This window comes from Ursus arctos, unplaced genomic scaffold, assembly GCF_023065955.2.
Source record: "Ursus arctos isolate Adak ecotype North America unplaced genomic scaffold, UrsArc2.0 scaffold_12, whole genome shotgun sequence".
NCBI classification, from domain to species: Eukaryota; Metazoa; Chordata; class Mammalia; order Carnivora; family Ursidae; genus Ursus; species Ursus arctos.
In genome coordinates, this window is record NW_026622786.1 from 55,680,136 (window position 1) to 55,697,066 (window position 16,931).

At 36.5% G+C, this 16,931-nt stretch overlaps 1 protein-coding gene across 4 annotated transcripts in view; it reads right to left on the reverse strand.

The window, feature by feature from the left end:
* Nucleotides 1-16,931, reverse strand: part of PATJ (PATJ crumbs cell polarity complex component) — a 336,460-nt gene that overhangs the window by 291,678 nt on the left and 27,851 nt on the right. For all 4 annotated transcript variants that reach the window (XM_048220189.2, XM_026497951.4, XM_026497952.4 and 1 more), the window contains exons 8-12: nucleotides 10,419-10,637; nucleotides 8,171-8,270; nucleotides 5,695-5,786; nucleotides 4,774-4,915; nucleotides 1,223-1,369 (exon numbers count right to left, since the gene is read on the reverse strand). In XM_048220189.2, the coding sequence (XP_048076146.1) occupies nucleotides 1,223-1,369; nucleotides 4,774-4,915; nucleotides 5,695-5,786; nucleotides 8,171-8,270; nucleotides 10,419-10,637 (700 nt within the window). The remainder of the gene's footprint in view (nucleotides 1-1,222; nucleotides 1,370-4,773; nucleotides 4,916-5,694; nucleotides 5,787-8,170; nucleotides 8,271-10,418; nucleotides 10,638-16,931) is intronic.

Sequence of the window (16,931 nt, forward strand, 5' to 3'; positions counted from 1 at the left end):
CTTCAGAATGTACTTGATTTTCATGCAATAGTTCCATGAAAATCTATCTGGGTTCACTTGAATTTAAATAGCAAAGATCTAACTACAATCCACTTGGGTCAAAAAGAATAAGGTAAATTTCCAAATTATAGGAAATTTTTTAACTTGAATGAGGGGTTACTCCTTCCTTCAGGAAATCCTTTCCTGAGATGAGATAATCAAAGCCAAAACTTCTCTGGAAGAGGATGGTGTTAAGTATTCCATTTCATTCAACTGTCAAGGCTTTCTGGAGCAACTCTATGCAGGGAATTGTGTGAGACTGTTATTCAAAATGCTTGCAGAACAGTCAACTATGTAGCCAAGGTATCAAAGTACAAAGTAAAAGGACAAAGTTGCACATAAACTGAAAAGAAGATTAAAGTATAAACGTATAGCAAACTGGCAATTTGATAAACCATGTAAATATGTATACGTTATGAATTATTATGGCAAAAGGAAACACTGCTATATGTATACAGATAGCTAGATATCTATAGTTATATCAATGATAATACATGTTAACATAAGCACTAATTAAAAATGCTGACAAGATTAAAAAATAGTTAACACATACTAATAAAAATGCATGCAAAATTAATTAAAGATTAAACAATAACATGCTTGGTCCCCAACTGCCACAAGTGTTAAAATGTTGATATTAAGAATATCCTATTTTGGGGATGACTGGGTGGCTCAGTGGGTTAAGCATCTGCCTTCGGCTCAGGTTATGATCCCGGGGTCCTGGGTTTGAGTTCTGAGTTGGGCTCCTTGCTCAGTGGGGAGCCTGTTTCTCCCTCTGCCTGCTGCTCCCTCTGCTTGTGTTCTGCCTCTTTCCCTCCCTCTCTCAAATAAATAAAATCTTAAAAAAAAAAAAAAAAGAATATCTTATTTTGGGGGCACCTGGGTGGCTCAGTCAGTTAAGTATCTGCCAGGGTCTTGGGATCAAGGCCTGTGTCCACTCCCTGCTCAGCGGGGAGTCTGCTTCTTCCTCACCCTCTGCCCCTGTCCCTGATCATGCACTCAATTTCTCTCTCACTCACTCTCTCTCAAATAGATAAATCTTTAAAAAAAAAAAAAAAAGAATATCCTATTTTGTATCTTCAAAATGCCTCTAAAATTTCTCATATTAACTATAAAGAGAGAAAATGGTTAACAATTGAGAAAGTCATATTACTTTGTTTTGAATTGAATGATTTGTGCCTACCTAATTTTTCTAAGGCTTGTATGTTGTCATTTTTCAGATTATCCATTCTTTCTTCAGTTTCCTCATTCCCACCATCCAAATTAGTTTCCGTTTCCACTGCTCCGGTTAGGTAGTGGGCTGGTGTATCCAATGGTTCCACAGCAGTTCCTAAAATAAGAATTGCTAACTTGAATCACTAGCAGCTGAAGACCATATTTAAGTGAGCTTATTCCAGTCCTGTTCACAACCTCAATACAAACATCTCAGGTAACTTACATATAGGATTCCTTTATTGAAAAGGATAAGGAACCAGGCGCTGGGAAGGTAAGATCAAGATAAAGTCACTGACAAAGCAGGAGTAGATACTTTTCCACATAGCCTTAGAAAAGAAAAAGAACACTAAGGTCTGACACTCTTGTGGTCAAAGTGCGTAAGGAGCAAGATACGCAGAATAAGCCCATCCCAGGGCTCTGGGCTCTCCTAGGTTCTGGCATGACATGATCATGAGTTAAAAAAATAATAATAATAACTCTACATAGGGGTAACTTTATGAATTGGAAGGGAACTGGAGAGAATGCCCCTGGTTTCAGTGGCTCCTCCCTTAGCTAAACTGAGCTAAGTAATAGGATATCCAAAGCTTTTGATCTCACGCATGCAAGTCATTACATATCTCTTCAACACAAGAAAGGTTGAACAGGAATCCATTTTAGGTCATTTTTAAATGATCACACGTGACTTATAAAGTATTCCTACCAAAAATGTTTAACCTGGATCTAACTAAGGCTTTATAGCTAACTTCTCACACGGAACACAGTGTATAGAGGAATAAGCTGAATTATACAAGGACAATTAAATTTAGAATGTAGTATTCTAGGGACAAACGGACAAATCCCTTTACAATAAGTCTGTGCCACAGAGGCAGGGGTGGGGGATTCTTCTAGATTAAGAAATTAAAGAAACATAACTCAGGCAGTAAGTCCAATGTGTGACTGCATCTTGATTTTATGAGGTTTTTCTTTCAGAGAGTGGGAAAAGAAGCTACAAAAGACATTGGGGGCAACTGGGAAAATATAAGTAGGTGTTAAGTATTTGATATTGGGGAATTACTACTAATCTTCTTTGGTGTGATAATGATATTATTATTACAAGAGAATATCTTTACCTTTAGAAACTATAGATTGAGTACGTAGGACTAAAGTGCCTGATGTCTACTACTCACTCTTAAATGATTAAGGAAAAAAGATAAATAGATGAAACAAATATGGTAAAACATTAACTGTTGACTCTAAATGGTGGGTTTGTGGGTATTTGTTATATTATTTTTTGATTTTTCTGTATGTTTAAAATTTTTTTATAATACTGTTAACCCATGAACAATCGGGGGATTAGGGGCACTTCCCTACCCCATGCAACTGAAAACCCACATAAAACTTTTGATTCCCCTCCAAATTTAACTACTAATAAGGTACTGTTGACCAGAAGCCCTACTGACAGCTTAGTCAATTAACATATCTTATATATTATCTGTATTATATACTGTATTCTTACAATAAAGCTAGAGAAAAGAAAATGTTAAGAAAATCATAAGAGAACACATTTGCAGAAAATACCAGTACAGTACTGTATTGGATAAAAATCCATGTATAAGTGGACCTACACAGTTCAAACCTGTGTTATTCAAGGGTCAACTATAAAAAGTTGAAAAATATAACCAGTTAAAAGTTCCTATGATCTTGGAGTGCCTGGGTGGCTCAGAAGGTTAAGTGTCTGACTTGATTTCCACTCGGGTCATGATCTCGGAGTCCTGGGATCAGTACCATGTGGGGCTCCCCGCTCAGCAGGGAGTCTGCTGCTCTCCCTCTCTCTCTGCCCCTCCCCCTCCAGGTGCTTGTGCTCCCCTGAACTTTCTCTCTCAAATGGATAAATCTTTAAAAATAAATAAATACTGTAAAAAAGTTTTTTTTAAAAAGTTCCTATGATCTTAATATGACATTTTTAACCACACATAAAATTTCTTAGATCATTAATCCACTGATACATATGAAAAGCACAGCCTAGTGCTAGCCAAAGTACTGTGGCCAGAAGTTGCTAGTGTCCCTGGGGAAAACAGTTACATACCAGAGTTTATAGTACAGAGCAGTATATGATGTAAATGTATGCTACGAGCAGTATACAACTTGGTACACTAATAAGATATACAAGGTATATACACAGCAGGAGTTTAGAGGAGAAAAAGATTTAGAATGGTAGAGGAAGGTGGAGTTAGAAGTTGTGTGGTTTGCTTCAGTGAAAGAGACAAATGCTGGCTCTGGAAGGCACACAAAAATGTTGTTACATGGGGCAGGGAACCAAGGCATCACCGTTCCCCTACATTACAGTGGCTGCACATAAAACAGGTGACTGCTACAAGATGTGGTAAATGCTACGGTAGAGCACTCTACCAAGGGTGCTAGTAAAACCCACGGGAAGGACCTCTCAACCATGCAAGAAGTGCAAATGTAGAGTCAAAATTTATCCCAACATAAATTTAAAATGTAGGCATGCGCAGGAAAGAATTCGCAGATGACATACTTTATTTGATACAGTAGACTGAAGCCAACAGCTCTATCAGAGCTATTAGAAACCATTATGTTGCTATAAATATTTATGTAAACCTTTTAAGGTCAATATAGCATTTGTACAATTTGTACTATTTAGGCAATTTCTAATTTCATACATACGATGCAGTTGACAGGGCATCTGTCTTTCAGCAGAAAAATTTCCACTATCACATAAAACTTAAAAAGTTCCAATTTAAATATAAATCAACATCGGTTGAAAGCAAGGCTTCCAGGCTTATTATATCTTCAAAAGAGAGGGGGAAAAATGTATTCTTCTTCTTCTGACAAATTCTAATGGAATTATTTCTTACTCACTAGTTCTATAACGAGTCATTCATTTTAAATTGAATTTGTTTTCAGGATTGTCAAATTTTGTTGATCTACCCATTAATAACCTGGTAATTAAGTAACTGGCATGCATATAATTATGTATTTGTTCTATAATGAAAATTTGTTATTCTTTACTAAAAGTAACAAATATTTCACAAATAAAAATGTCCTTAATAAAAATCCAGGTTTTATTTTTCCCCTCTGCTATTTCAAAGAGTAAATCAGGAGACATTAGAATCAAATATATTGTTAGAAGTCATATGAACTCTGAAGTGTGCAAAATGTCAAAGCATTAGACAAATGAGAGCCCCTAGAACAAAAGGTGTCGAAGCTTTATTATTCAAATATAAGTAATAAATGAAATTTAGAAGCTTTTTGGAAAAATGATTTCCATCTCCATTTAGAACAGCTCTCAGAGCTTAATGCATGTCAGGGTCCGTGTTCTGACATTTGGACTAGCACATCATAACAGGCAAAGGACACTCTTCTTCAAAGCACAAATGAGCTGATTCATTTCTCCATCACTGCATTACAAAAGATGGGCAATTTTTCCTTCCCAGACTCACAGAGCAACTTCCATAAGTAAACTGTTCTTCCAAGCCCAGCCTATGGGGTGGGGAGAGGGATCGTGGCATTAACTACCTCTGTCTGAAGGCCATTCAAGTGGAGAAGCAGATGAAGACGTCTTCCTCCGAACGAGGGTTAGACGTACCACTTGCCCTGCATTTCGTAAGACTTCAACAACATCCTGGTTGGCAAAACCCTGAATATTCACACCATCAACCTAAAATATTAAGAGACACATTACACAGAGGTTTCAAGTTAGCTGCTATTTTCAATTCTGGCAGGGAGAATAAAATTAGGCCTCTATCCCCTGCAAATCACAAGACATCTCCTAAGCCAAGGGTCATGAAAGATGCTTCCTTAGATGGACCTGAAGGACAAAAATGCAAATGACGCCAACAAACATTTGCTTCTATGTAAATCACTAAATTAAATGTGTGTATCTATGTAGATATGTGTGCTTATGCTTCAAAAATATCATTCAAATAAACTTTAAAATTTAAACAATTTCTACTAAATGGAGAAAGACCAGCCGGAATGGACAAAAGGTAATTACTATATTCTCTAATATATAAAATATTTCAAATTTGTATGTACTCAAATTACTTACTGTTAGTAGAAAAATTACTTTCATGAAGAGATAAAAAGAGCTGGTTAATAGCCTACTAAAATGTATATAAAATGAGTGAGTTTAAAGAACACAGAGGTGCTTGAAAGTCTTTTTTAGGAGAATGCTAGAACATCTTTCAGATGTATGTGTGTGTATAGATATAATTTTTTTCTACCAATATGGTTAGTGACTCCTTTCTTCATACACAAAAACAAAAAAAAAAAACAAATCTAGGATCCTAAGAGCCAAATCAATGAGATTTCACTGAACTTAATTTTTTAAAACATTATGAGATTATATGAAGCCATTCTCCTCTCATATACACTATAAGCAAGATAACTTTTTCCCCCCAACTTGATTCAAATCTAAAACAAAGGGCAGTAACTTACAGCAACTATTTTGTCATTCACTTGAATTTGGCCGTTGTGGTAAGCAGCACTGCCAGGTATTATACTTTTCACAAAAATCCCTGAAGCCTCCCCTGAGGTGCACAAAAACATATGGAAAAAGGAAGAAAGCTCTAATTAGACCTTGATTGCAAAATTCATATCAAGAGGTTAATTAGCTACAGGGGCTGACTTGAGGCTTGATAAATACTATTTTGAACACAAGCAGAGAAATTGATGGATTATTACAAACTGTCACCATCACAAGTGACCCGAATTTGAAATGATGTGACTGATGACTATTTCTGGAAAAATCATCAGTAATGGAAGCTTGATGAAATGCACTCTACTATAAGCTGGAATTCAGGAGAGCCCAGGCAGTCTCATCTTCTTCTCTTGGGCTGTCCCCCTTCTTCCTGCTGCCTCGGAGACTTATCACTTCACCAGCACTAAGACAGGAGTCTCCTACCTGGTCTTCCTACCTACATTTAGTTCACTGCTCATGTTAGCTTCCCAGACACAGAAAAGTACACAGTGTTCCAAAAAAAAAAAAGAAAAGAAAAGAAAAAAAATTCAGCAACATTAAATCACCTCCACATTATAAAATATTTAAATACAAACAAATGGCTAAATAAAAATTACACCTATATAAAAAGTATACATGCCAATGAGCAAAGACTAGAAGAGAAGCTGGAAAATGAAAAACCATAACTTAGGATGATTTTATATTTTCATTCATTTCAAATGAACTTAAAATAATTGTCCATAGAAGAAAAATAAACATCAACGAATTCCTATCGCCTACATAATAAAATGTAAATTTCACAGACCTCCATAATTCAAGGACCTCCATAATCTGCCCACACTTTTTTTTTTACTTATCTTCCAACTGCCATCCCTCTAAGACAAAAGTTCACACACACAAGACTCTTGATATTTCACCAAAGCATTAAGTATTGTCATGATGTTACTCCTTTTCTTATTCATTTTTTCTTCCTATGTCATCCCTTCTACCAAAATCCTTTTTCATGCCTAGCACAAATGCCTCTTTGTGAATTCTTTATTCCGTCAAATTTAATCTTTCATCTGCCATATGATGATAGTTTGCTTATGGCTCTAAGACACATATTTCATTTATCCTTAAACAATTAAGTTACTTATATATTTCTTTCTCTGACTAGGTTTTTCTTATATTCGTTTTTCTATCCCTTTCAGAACTAAGCAAAGTAACCCCCCTCAAAAGTCCAATGAATAGAATAAAGCAAAAGTTACTCTGAAAGACTACATATCAAATAGCATACTGAATTCTTAAATGTTCTAGTTTTGGGATTCACCACTGCCCCCCCCCCAAAGTCCCCAAAACTTCTTTTGAGAGTAAAGAAGTAAAATGATTCTTTTCTTTATTCAGTAACATAAACATCAGATTTTCTCAATTTTTTATCGGTTATTCACTTTCGTTTTACTTGGTGTGTATATTGTATTGTGAGGTTTACAAGAAGGCTCCAAAAACTTAATATAATAAAGGTTCATAAGCCACAAGTTTAGCAACTAAGCCATGATTTCTCTAACCTGACAGCATATTAAGAGCTATTCAATATAGTTTTTTTCCCCCCAACATTATTATACAATCCATACTTAGCTCTTTTGGAATTCATTTAAATTCTGAACCTAATAAAGGTGGCACTTAGAAAAATCTAAAGGTTTAAAAACAGCTATTTCATTAGGCTAAAATAGCACAAGGTGGTCTGACATGAATTTCATTCAGGACTTTGAATACATTAGCACTCTTAATCTTTCCACCTGCTCTAAGTATGCAAAATAATAATTTTTTTAAAAAAATTAACTTTCTAATCTTGCTATTTTTAAAAAACTAGAACATTTAATAACTCTGAATTCATGTTACTAGCAAATATTTATCTAAAGGTTTATTTTTCCTTACTCTAAGGATTGTCTTATAATAATAGAGTAAGTCTTACAATAAAAGTTACCAAAACTTTGCATATAGGAATTGAGAGTGTTATTCAGAGATACTTGAGCCATGTATGTATTCTTATAATAGAATCCCTTTATATGACAGGAAAATAATTCTAATTAAAGAATTAATTTATTTAGTAATTATAGTAATACTTTTTGACATTCATAATATATACAGTAATCCTTTTACGTTATCACATCTAAAATGTCATAATATGTAAGTCACAATATTTTAAATATATCTATCTTAGAAAAAGAGAAGATACAATTCAAATGTTAGAGAGTTGGACAATTAAATCCTTTTGTTAATGACAATCAAGTCAGCTATAAAACTGAGATAAAACTAATTCCCAAATCACTGAAAAGTAACTGGCTGCAACAATAGATACATGGTTTTACTGTTTAGTATTGAAATTAAAATTTGTAGATATTTAATTTTACTATCTAGAAACCTCAACATCCTTTACAATTATTTCCAAATATAAAATAGAAATGATTCATTTACCTGTATGAGCAGTTCCAACATAGCCAACAATTCTAATCCCAAGACTCTGTCCATCTTTTTTAATGAGTTCAACATCATAAGTTTCAAAAAGAGAACTGTCCTAAAAGGAAAAAACACTTTTAATTATACATAGTATTTAGTTCCATAACCGTGTGTAGTCAGTTTGTGCATGGTTTGTCAAGTATTTCTTTTCAGAACCTGTGGCAGAATCTTAAGGACTTTTGATTCCTGGTACTATTCCTGTGTTTATGTTCCATTGTGTGGCAAAAGGAAGATTATCCAGGTCCATCTAATCCAATCAGGGGCTTTTCAAAAGCAGAGTTTTCTGGCTGGCAGCAGAAAAGGAAGTGAAATTGAAGCGTAAAGGCTGGACTTGTGGGATGAAGATGAGGAGGTCCTGTGAGATGTTAGGGGACCTGGAGAAGCACAGAGAGGTCCCTAGCTGACAGCAAAGAAAGGAGACTTTAGTCCTACAGCTGCAAGGAACCGTATTCTGCCAACAACTTACATGAGCTTAGACATGGAGTGTCCCCAGAGCATCCAGGTAAGAGTCCAGCCAGCCCTTCATTTTGGCCATATAGGAATCTAAGCAGAGAGCCCAGCCAAGCCCACTCAGGCTTCTGACCTACACAACTGTGAACTAACAAAGTGTGCTGTTTTAAGCCAATAAGTTTGTGATAATTTTTTTTTTTTTTTTGAGACAGAGTACGCATGAGACACGGGGCTTGATCCATGACCCTGAGATCATGACCTGCGCCAAAATCAAGAGTCAGATGCTCAACCAACTGAGCCACCCAGGCGCCCCTTATGGTAATTAGTTACACAACAATAGCAAATACAGCCACTTAGAAAAAAAACCTCAGGATAAATTTTTATCTGAAAATTAAAAAAAAAATGTAAAGAAAAATTTAGAAACAAATGGGAAGAATGACTGTGAATAATAATTACTGGGAGCAAAAAAGATCAAACTGAAGCATACTTTCATTACTTGCCTCTAATTTAAAATACGTCTTTAAAAGAATAAAGTATCTAAAAACACGATTCAATTCAAAACACTAACATTAGAAAGGAAACAGTTGATTGAATCAAATTCTTACTTATCACACAGCTACATTGGTCCCCACTGCTGAACTGAAGGCTGTGGAGAGCAAAAGTAATGGAGGGGAAAAAGTGGCTGTAACCAGTTTGGAGAGGAAAACAAAAATGATGTTATAACATCTCAGACAGAAAACTTCCACTCACAAGGTTCCAAATAGGGAGAGGCAAACAACTTTCTAGAATAGCCCCTCGAATGCACATGAATAATGGTCTTCCACTTCTTCCCACCAAAGTCACTTCTTTCTTCTTCCCCTGCCCCTCCTTTTAAAAACCATTTCTTTCCTTTCGCTTTATTACCCCTTGATTCAGAGCCTCTGAGATGGCTGGAGAGATCTTGGAATGGACCAGAAATTCAAATCCCAGCTTCGCAACTGACTAACTATATGGCCTTTTTTTTTTTTTTTTTAGCTTAAGACATGAGCGGACTGAGATCAAGAGTGGATGCCTGGCCCCTCACTATACAACTTTTAAAAGAGTACTTCAGACTTGAGTTCCTTCATCTAATATGATCTTATCTTAATGAAAGGATAGGCCTATCTTGCAGAATTCCTGTGAGGATTTCAGATGACCTCAACAATTCTAGGTGTTTGATAACAGTAATGATTATTGTTACATTATTATAATGATTATAATAAATATTATCTATTCCCTTTGTTCATCCTGTTCCTACCTAACTCATACATTCACCAGTATTCTGTTTCCCCTCCAACACGTGGATGTCTCCTCACCACCCTAATGAAGTAGAAATGACAAGTATTGGGGTGCCTAGCTGGCTCGGTCGGTAGAGCATGTGACTCTTGATCTTGGGGTCATGAGTTCAAGCCCCACAGTGGGTGTAGAGCCTACTTTAAAATAAATAAAATTTTTAGAAAGCCTTTATTTAAAAAAAAAAAAAGAAATGGCAAATATTATTTTCCAATTTACAGATGAGTAGCTGAAGGTCAGGGAGCTTGGATGACTTAACGCTGAGAAACAGCAAAAAAAGAAAATCAAACTTGTCTAATGTCTCTAAACTGGGTTCTCCTCTGCGTCACTGGTGAGCACTGAGGCACTACTCCCACCCATGTGGCACTTTGAGTTGAAGGCACTTCTAATCTTGCAGGGTCTCATACACCAGTGCTTAAGGGGAAAGAAAGGTTTGCATACTCACAGCACTAGGGCTCCTGTGAGCTACAGCAGGCAGGGCAACAGGTAAGGCTGCAGGGGTAGGAGGGGTTACAGAAATTGCACCAACTGGGTCTCTTGCAACAAGCATCCGGACTGAGTTTCCACAGTTCCTGAGCACTTGCGCAACCTGCTCGCTCATCATTCCCTGCACATCTGTGCCACCAATCCTCAAGATGTGGTCCCCTGTCCGGAGTCTTCCATCCTTTAGTTGAAGAACAAGACAAAATTATTCCAAGAAACCAATGATCTAACTTCACTGGCTCATAACCAATTCATCGGACTTTCAATTCTGGCAGAATGGCTGACAGAGAAACCATCTATAATATGCTAAATAAAACATAACCATTTTAATGAATGCTGAATTGGCAACAGAGAAAAGCAAGACTTTGGGGGGAAAAAAAGATGGAGAGGAGGATGTGTTCAAAAGGAGAAGAGTGACTAGAAGTCTAAAATGGACATTTGCTTGAGGGCATCACTTTATGTCTACTGGCCTAGAGCCAGGGTATTCATGGCCACAAAGATAAGGAAGAAATTAGGAAACCCTGGGCCTCAAGAAGGGAAGGAGATTGGATCCGAGGCCTCTGGCATCGAGCTAGGAACTCTGAAGGCCAACAAACTCAGTGGCATGTTTAAGGATCAGCAAGAGGTCAGTGTGGCTGGAAGAGGAGGAGCAAAGAGGAGAGTAATTGGGATGAGACGGAAGTGTTAACTGGAGGTCAGCAGTGCTGAGCATTTGCTCTGAGCCAGGAGGAAGGGAAGTCATTGAAGGGTCTGGAACAGAGAAGGGACATTACCTGACTTACTTTTACCAGGATCCCTCAAGCTTCTGTGCTGAAAATAGACTATAGGACAGGAAGCAACAGAAGCAGAGATACCAGTTAGGAAGCTAAAACAACCACCTAGAAAGAGATACCAACAGCCTGCAGGCTGGGTTAGCAGTTGAGAAGTATTCTTAATGAACTCCGAACAGGCTCTACTGATAACTTCTATATGAGGTGTGAAGGGAAAAAAAGAGACTTAAAACTCCAAGTTTTTAGCCTAGGAAACTGGAAAGACAGAGCTGCTATTAATTGAGAGATACAGGACTACAGAGGAACGGATGGGTGGGAATAGAAATCAAGAGTTCAGTTTTAGAGATATCCAGTCTGAGATCCTATTAGACATGCAAGTGGAGATGTCAGATATGCAGCTGGATATACAGATTTGGAGTTCAGGAGAGAAGTCCAGACCACATATTTAAATTTAGGAGTCATTAGCATATATAACATATTTAAAGTCAGGACTCTGGGGGAATTTAGAGAAAGGATACATCATGTTCTACTGCTTAAGCTGGGGATACATACATGGGTAATTATTATTGCTGTTATTATTTAAAATGTTTTATTTCTTAAACTAAGTGATACATACATTGGTGATTACTGTCATTATTTAAAATGTGCACAGCCATTATACACACTTTTTTATATATACTTTTAAATGTGTATATTTCATACCCAGAAAAGTTTAAAACACAATTTATCAAAAAGCACATCAGTTCAAAATGTTTAACATTTCCATTCTACCTCCATTTGTCAAATTCTTGAAACAGCAGATCCATCTGCATTTTGTTGCATCAAAATTTTGAATTCTCTTTATTTATCTTTACTATATTAAAGATTCCAAGGTGTAAACATAGCTGGTTACAAAAAAAATTATACCTGCCTAGCACTTTACAGGTCGAAAATCACTTTTCATATATCATGTCATTCAAAGAGGGACAACCTTAAATGAGCAAATGAGATTCAGAAAGGCTGACTGACTTAATCAAGGTCACAAAGCTAGTAAGAGAACCAAAGTTCAACCCAGTTGAACTGAAGACCAGTTCTCATTTAGTCCTTTGTCTTACACTTTGATACCTCCAGAGTGACAGTAGTAGACAATAACTTTACTGTTTTCCTATTCTCCAAGAAACGCCTATTACTGTCAAAACACTTAAACCGAATGAAGATGAAAAGTAGGTATTTTGCAACTGGGAGAGAAGGACAGCCTGAGAACAGAGCAATGACCATTATCAGGCTTGTACGGTGCTAGGCTTCCTATTCCTGGCTCCAGGAGGTACCATCTATAAGGTGTAGATGAAATTCAGAAGAAAAAATAAATAAAAATAAATGAAAAGCCTTAAAGACTAAAAAGTCTACTCTCCATCCTTCCTTTTCTCCAATTTTGCAGGAACCTGAATGAAGGTATTAGATCCAAATACTGAGTAAAAAGCTATGGACTTTGTTGTGAAGTCTGCAGAAGGCCCTAGAAGCAACTGGAAGAGGAGAAGAGGAGGAAAAGAGAAATGCAATTCAAGTCAGAAACATTTGCAAAGGGGCGCCTGGGTGGCACAGCGGTTAAGCGTCTGCCTTCGGCTCAGGGCGTGATCCTGGCATTACGGGATCGAGCCCCACATCAGGCTCTTCTGCTATGAGCCTGCTTCTTCCTCTCCCACTCCCCCTGCTTGTGTTCCCTCTCTCGCTGGCTGTCTCTCTGTCGAATAAATAAAATCTTTAAAAAAAAAAAAAAAAAGAAACATTTGCAAAGACCTAGAGAAAAAACAGATGCAAAGAAGAAGTAAGAATTGGCGGATTTCTACTTTAAGCACTGATAACTTGATATTGTATCAATGTAACAACCTGAAATAAAGCAAGTAACTATGCAAGAGAAAGTCAGTGGTCATGATGAAAAACACCAGTAAAGCTGCCTCTGTAAATCAAACCATCCTTGGCCTGACCAAAGAATAAAGAATATGTCAAATAAGTGAACTTGGTTTGGCCAAAGAAGGGCACTTCACTGTAAATACATATTTAGTCACTTCCTAGGCACTATTTTTTTTTCCTATTTTACCTCAATTCAATTTAAAATGATGTAGATAATTTGCATCTGTCACTGAAAGTCAAACATTTTCTTGTTCCAGAAAAACAGGTGTTCTAAGGAATTCATAAGTGCAAACACAATCATTAGTCAGATTGATAGGAAAGACACCAAAATGACAGCTACCTTGTTGAAGTCCAGCAGCCCTAAACATCGAATTTTACTGATATTTTTTGATCAACATTCTCCTTCCATAACCTGTCTACTGTGCAAGAAAATTAAAAGACATAGAGTTCTTTCTGTTCTTTAATAGAAATCATAAATCAATGATAGCCAATAAATAGCTAGGCCAAGATTAGAGATATAGTGTGCTAATCAAACATTCAAATATAAAGGTTTATTAACCCATAGGTTCTTTCAAAAGAGAAACATAATTATGTATATAGCCTAAGATAGTATGGAAGTCACAAAAATTAAAAGAGCTAAAGTTTTTTTGTTTTTTTTTTAAAGATTTTATTTATTAAACAGAGAGAGACAGCCAGCGAGAGAGGGAACACAGGCAGGGGGAGTGGGAGAGGAAGAAGCAGGCTCCCAGCGGAGGAGCCTGATATGGGGCTCGATCCCAGAACGCCGGGATCACGCCCTGAGCTGAAGGCAGATGCTTAACAACTGTGCCACCCCTAAAACAGCTAATGTAATAGGGTACCCCACATCATAGAGAAAAGGCTAAAAGTATCATTTATTTACCTTTTTTTAAAAAAAAAAGATAAAATACTTTAATCCAAGTTAGCAGGTACAGGCTAAAAAATATATTAGTTTGCATTTTAAATTTCATGATAGGCAGTTTGGATAATTTCAATTCAAAAAAATAATTGAGGGGCACCTGGCTGGCTCAGTGAGTAGAGCGTAACTCTTGACGTAAAGATTGTGAATTCAGGCTCCACGTTGGGCATGGAGGCTACTTAAAAAAAAAATAAAAAAATTTTTAAATGTATTTTAATAAATAAAATATTTGAAAACCTAAATGAATTCAGGTTTGAGCTACAAAATAAAGCACATCCTTTTCTTTGAAAACTAAAACACAGAAAATACAATTATTACTAGTTTTGACTCCAGGCCAGTTCTATCATTGGTCTTTAATTAAAAGGCAACATAACATAGGCAGAAAATAGCAACTTTATAATTTAAACACTCTTTCCCTCAAAGAATTAAAGATACTACATCTAAAAACATCTATCCCATCCTCCTCAAATTCCCAGAGCCCTCTTCAACTGATTTTTAAGGATAAGGAAAAGATCTGTTTACAGACTCACTCAAAGCAAAATTTCTTGAGAATAATCAACTAGGCAGCAGACTCAAGCTGGGCCTTGCTTATCCTAGACTGAAAATTCCTCATAGTACACACCCACCCTCCAATCTCTGCTTGGTTACATTCCTTCTTAGTTTGAAAGATTACTGGATAGTTAACATGACTCATAATATAATTGCCTAATACCAAAAAGTCAGTAATTCAGGGCAACTTTTAAATAGACTGCATCGTTAGAGTTACCTTCCAGGGAAAATGGGGTTCACTCAGTGCACCTCATTACCCTAGAATTTCTCCAGACCACTTCCGTCAAATGAAGTTTTACACTGTGCATTTTTAATTAAAAACAAAACAACAAAAAAACTTCGGTTGAAAATTTTTGAAGTTTTTGTCATAGCTGAATAGAATGCTCAAAAGATGTATGTTTCAGTTACTGTGAGTTTGGGAGACTGAGCTTACAGGTACATAGGGCTTACAGACTTACAGGTTTTAAGACTGATGTAATATTATATATTATAGGTTATAGATTTAGAATATAGATTATAAGTCTTTCAGCTCCCTTTACACAATATCATGTACTTTTCCTATCCATGGAATTGGCCCTAATTGCATTTATTGATTGGTCATTGTAACTAAATCTCAACAAGTATTTCTTATAAAGCTCCTACGAATCAATGTTTTTCAATTTCATTTACTTTATAACATTAGAGGCAGTAGATAGCAGAAGGACAAGTACAGGCTTTGGAGTCAGACACACCCAAGTTCAAATCCTGGCTCTACTCTGATCAAGCTGTATAGTCAAACGTCAGTTATTTATTCTCCCTAAATCTCAGATCCCTCTTAAGCAAAATGGGAATAAATCCCTCACTCATTGATTTGTGAGCATTAAACTCAATACTATATGTAAAGTCTTTAGCCTAATGCCTTGCTTATACCAAATCATCAAATGCATCCATTTCTTTTTATTTTTTTTTAAGATTTTATTTATTTATTTGACAGAGATAGAGACAGCCAGCAAGAGAGGGAACACAAGCAGGGGGAGTGGGAGAGGAAGAAGCAGGCTCCCAGCAGAAGAGCCCGATGTGGGGCTCGATCCCAGGACTCCGGGATCACGCCCTGAGCCGAAGACAGACGCTTAACGACTGAGCCACCCAGGCACCCCAAATACATCCATTTCTGACACCCCTTTAGGCTGCAGTGATCTCAGTTAGGTTTTCTTAGGCACAGTCCCTCAATTGTACTCATCTTTTAACTATACATATTATCTGTAAACACAAAAGGAAATAATAGAGGGCTATATCATGAAACTCTTCTAAATAAGAAATACTGACTTCCTTCTCTAACTTTCTATTACCTCATTTTATATTCTTTGAAGAAAGTAAGATTGATTAACCCCATTAGCTGAACATAGGTATCACTTTATGATCAATCTTGATCACATCTAAACTAATGACCTAAGACATGTATATTCCCTTACCATAAAGACTGCCATATTCAACAGTGAGCATTAATATTCAAAACAGGAGTACATTTTAATTAAAAGCAATAATTTCCATTCATTCTTTTAAAGCTATGATCAGTACACATGAGCAACAACTTGTACAGGCTTAGCAACAATGCACAGAGCCAGTTCAAGAGATCTTATCTGCCATTAGCTGAGATGAGAAGAGAGAGGGGATGGCTCTGTCTCCTATGTTTAGGCCTCACCATACTCCCTACAGGAAAAAGTCAATAGCTCTATTGCTTCTAGAGCTGGCTATTTACTGATAAGCTTAGACCAACCCTGGACAAATATACATCTGGAAAAGAAAAACATTAGATGAACTTTAGATAAAATAGATTTAAGCAATAAAAGACAGGCTTCCGAGTCAGACAGATGTAGACTCAATCTTGACTTTGTCATTTCCTAGTTGAATAGCCTTGGGCAATTTCTTAACAGTTTCCATATCTATAATTTCAAAATAAAATTTATGACTGTTTTAAGGATCACATGAGAATAATGTATATTAGGCAGATAACAACGTCTGGTATAAACATTTGCTTCTGCATCATGACTGATGGGCATACCCCAACCCCCTCCTTGATGACCTGAAATAGTGACAATCCCTTCCAGTAAAGGCTTAAATTCAGACCTGGGCCTTTCCCAACAGTGTCTCAAAGGGATTAATTTGGGAAACTGCACATCATATTCTCCTTGTGACAATTCTTAATGCACATTAGGATATTAAAAGCTCAGAAAATTCTTACAGTAAAAACGTCTATTTGATTTTGTTTAACCTGGTGTTTTCTAAATTTATCTGACCCTTTGTTTTTCACAGTAACTACTCTACTTTGCATCTTGAAAAATGCTACTCC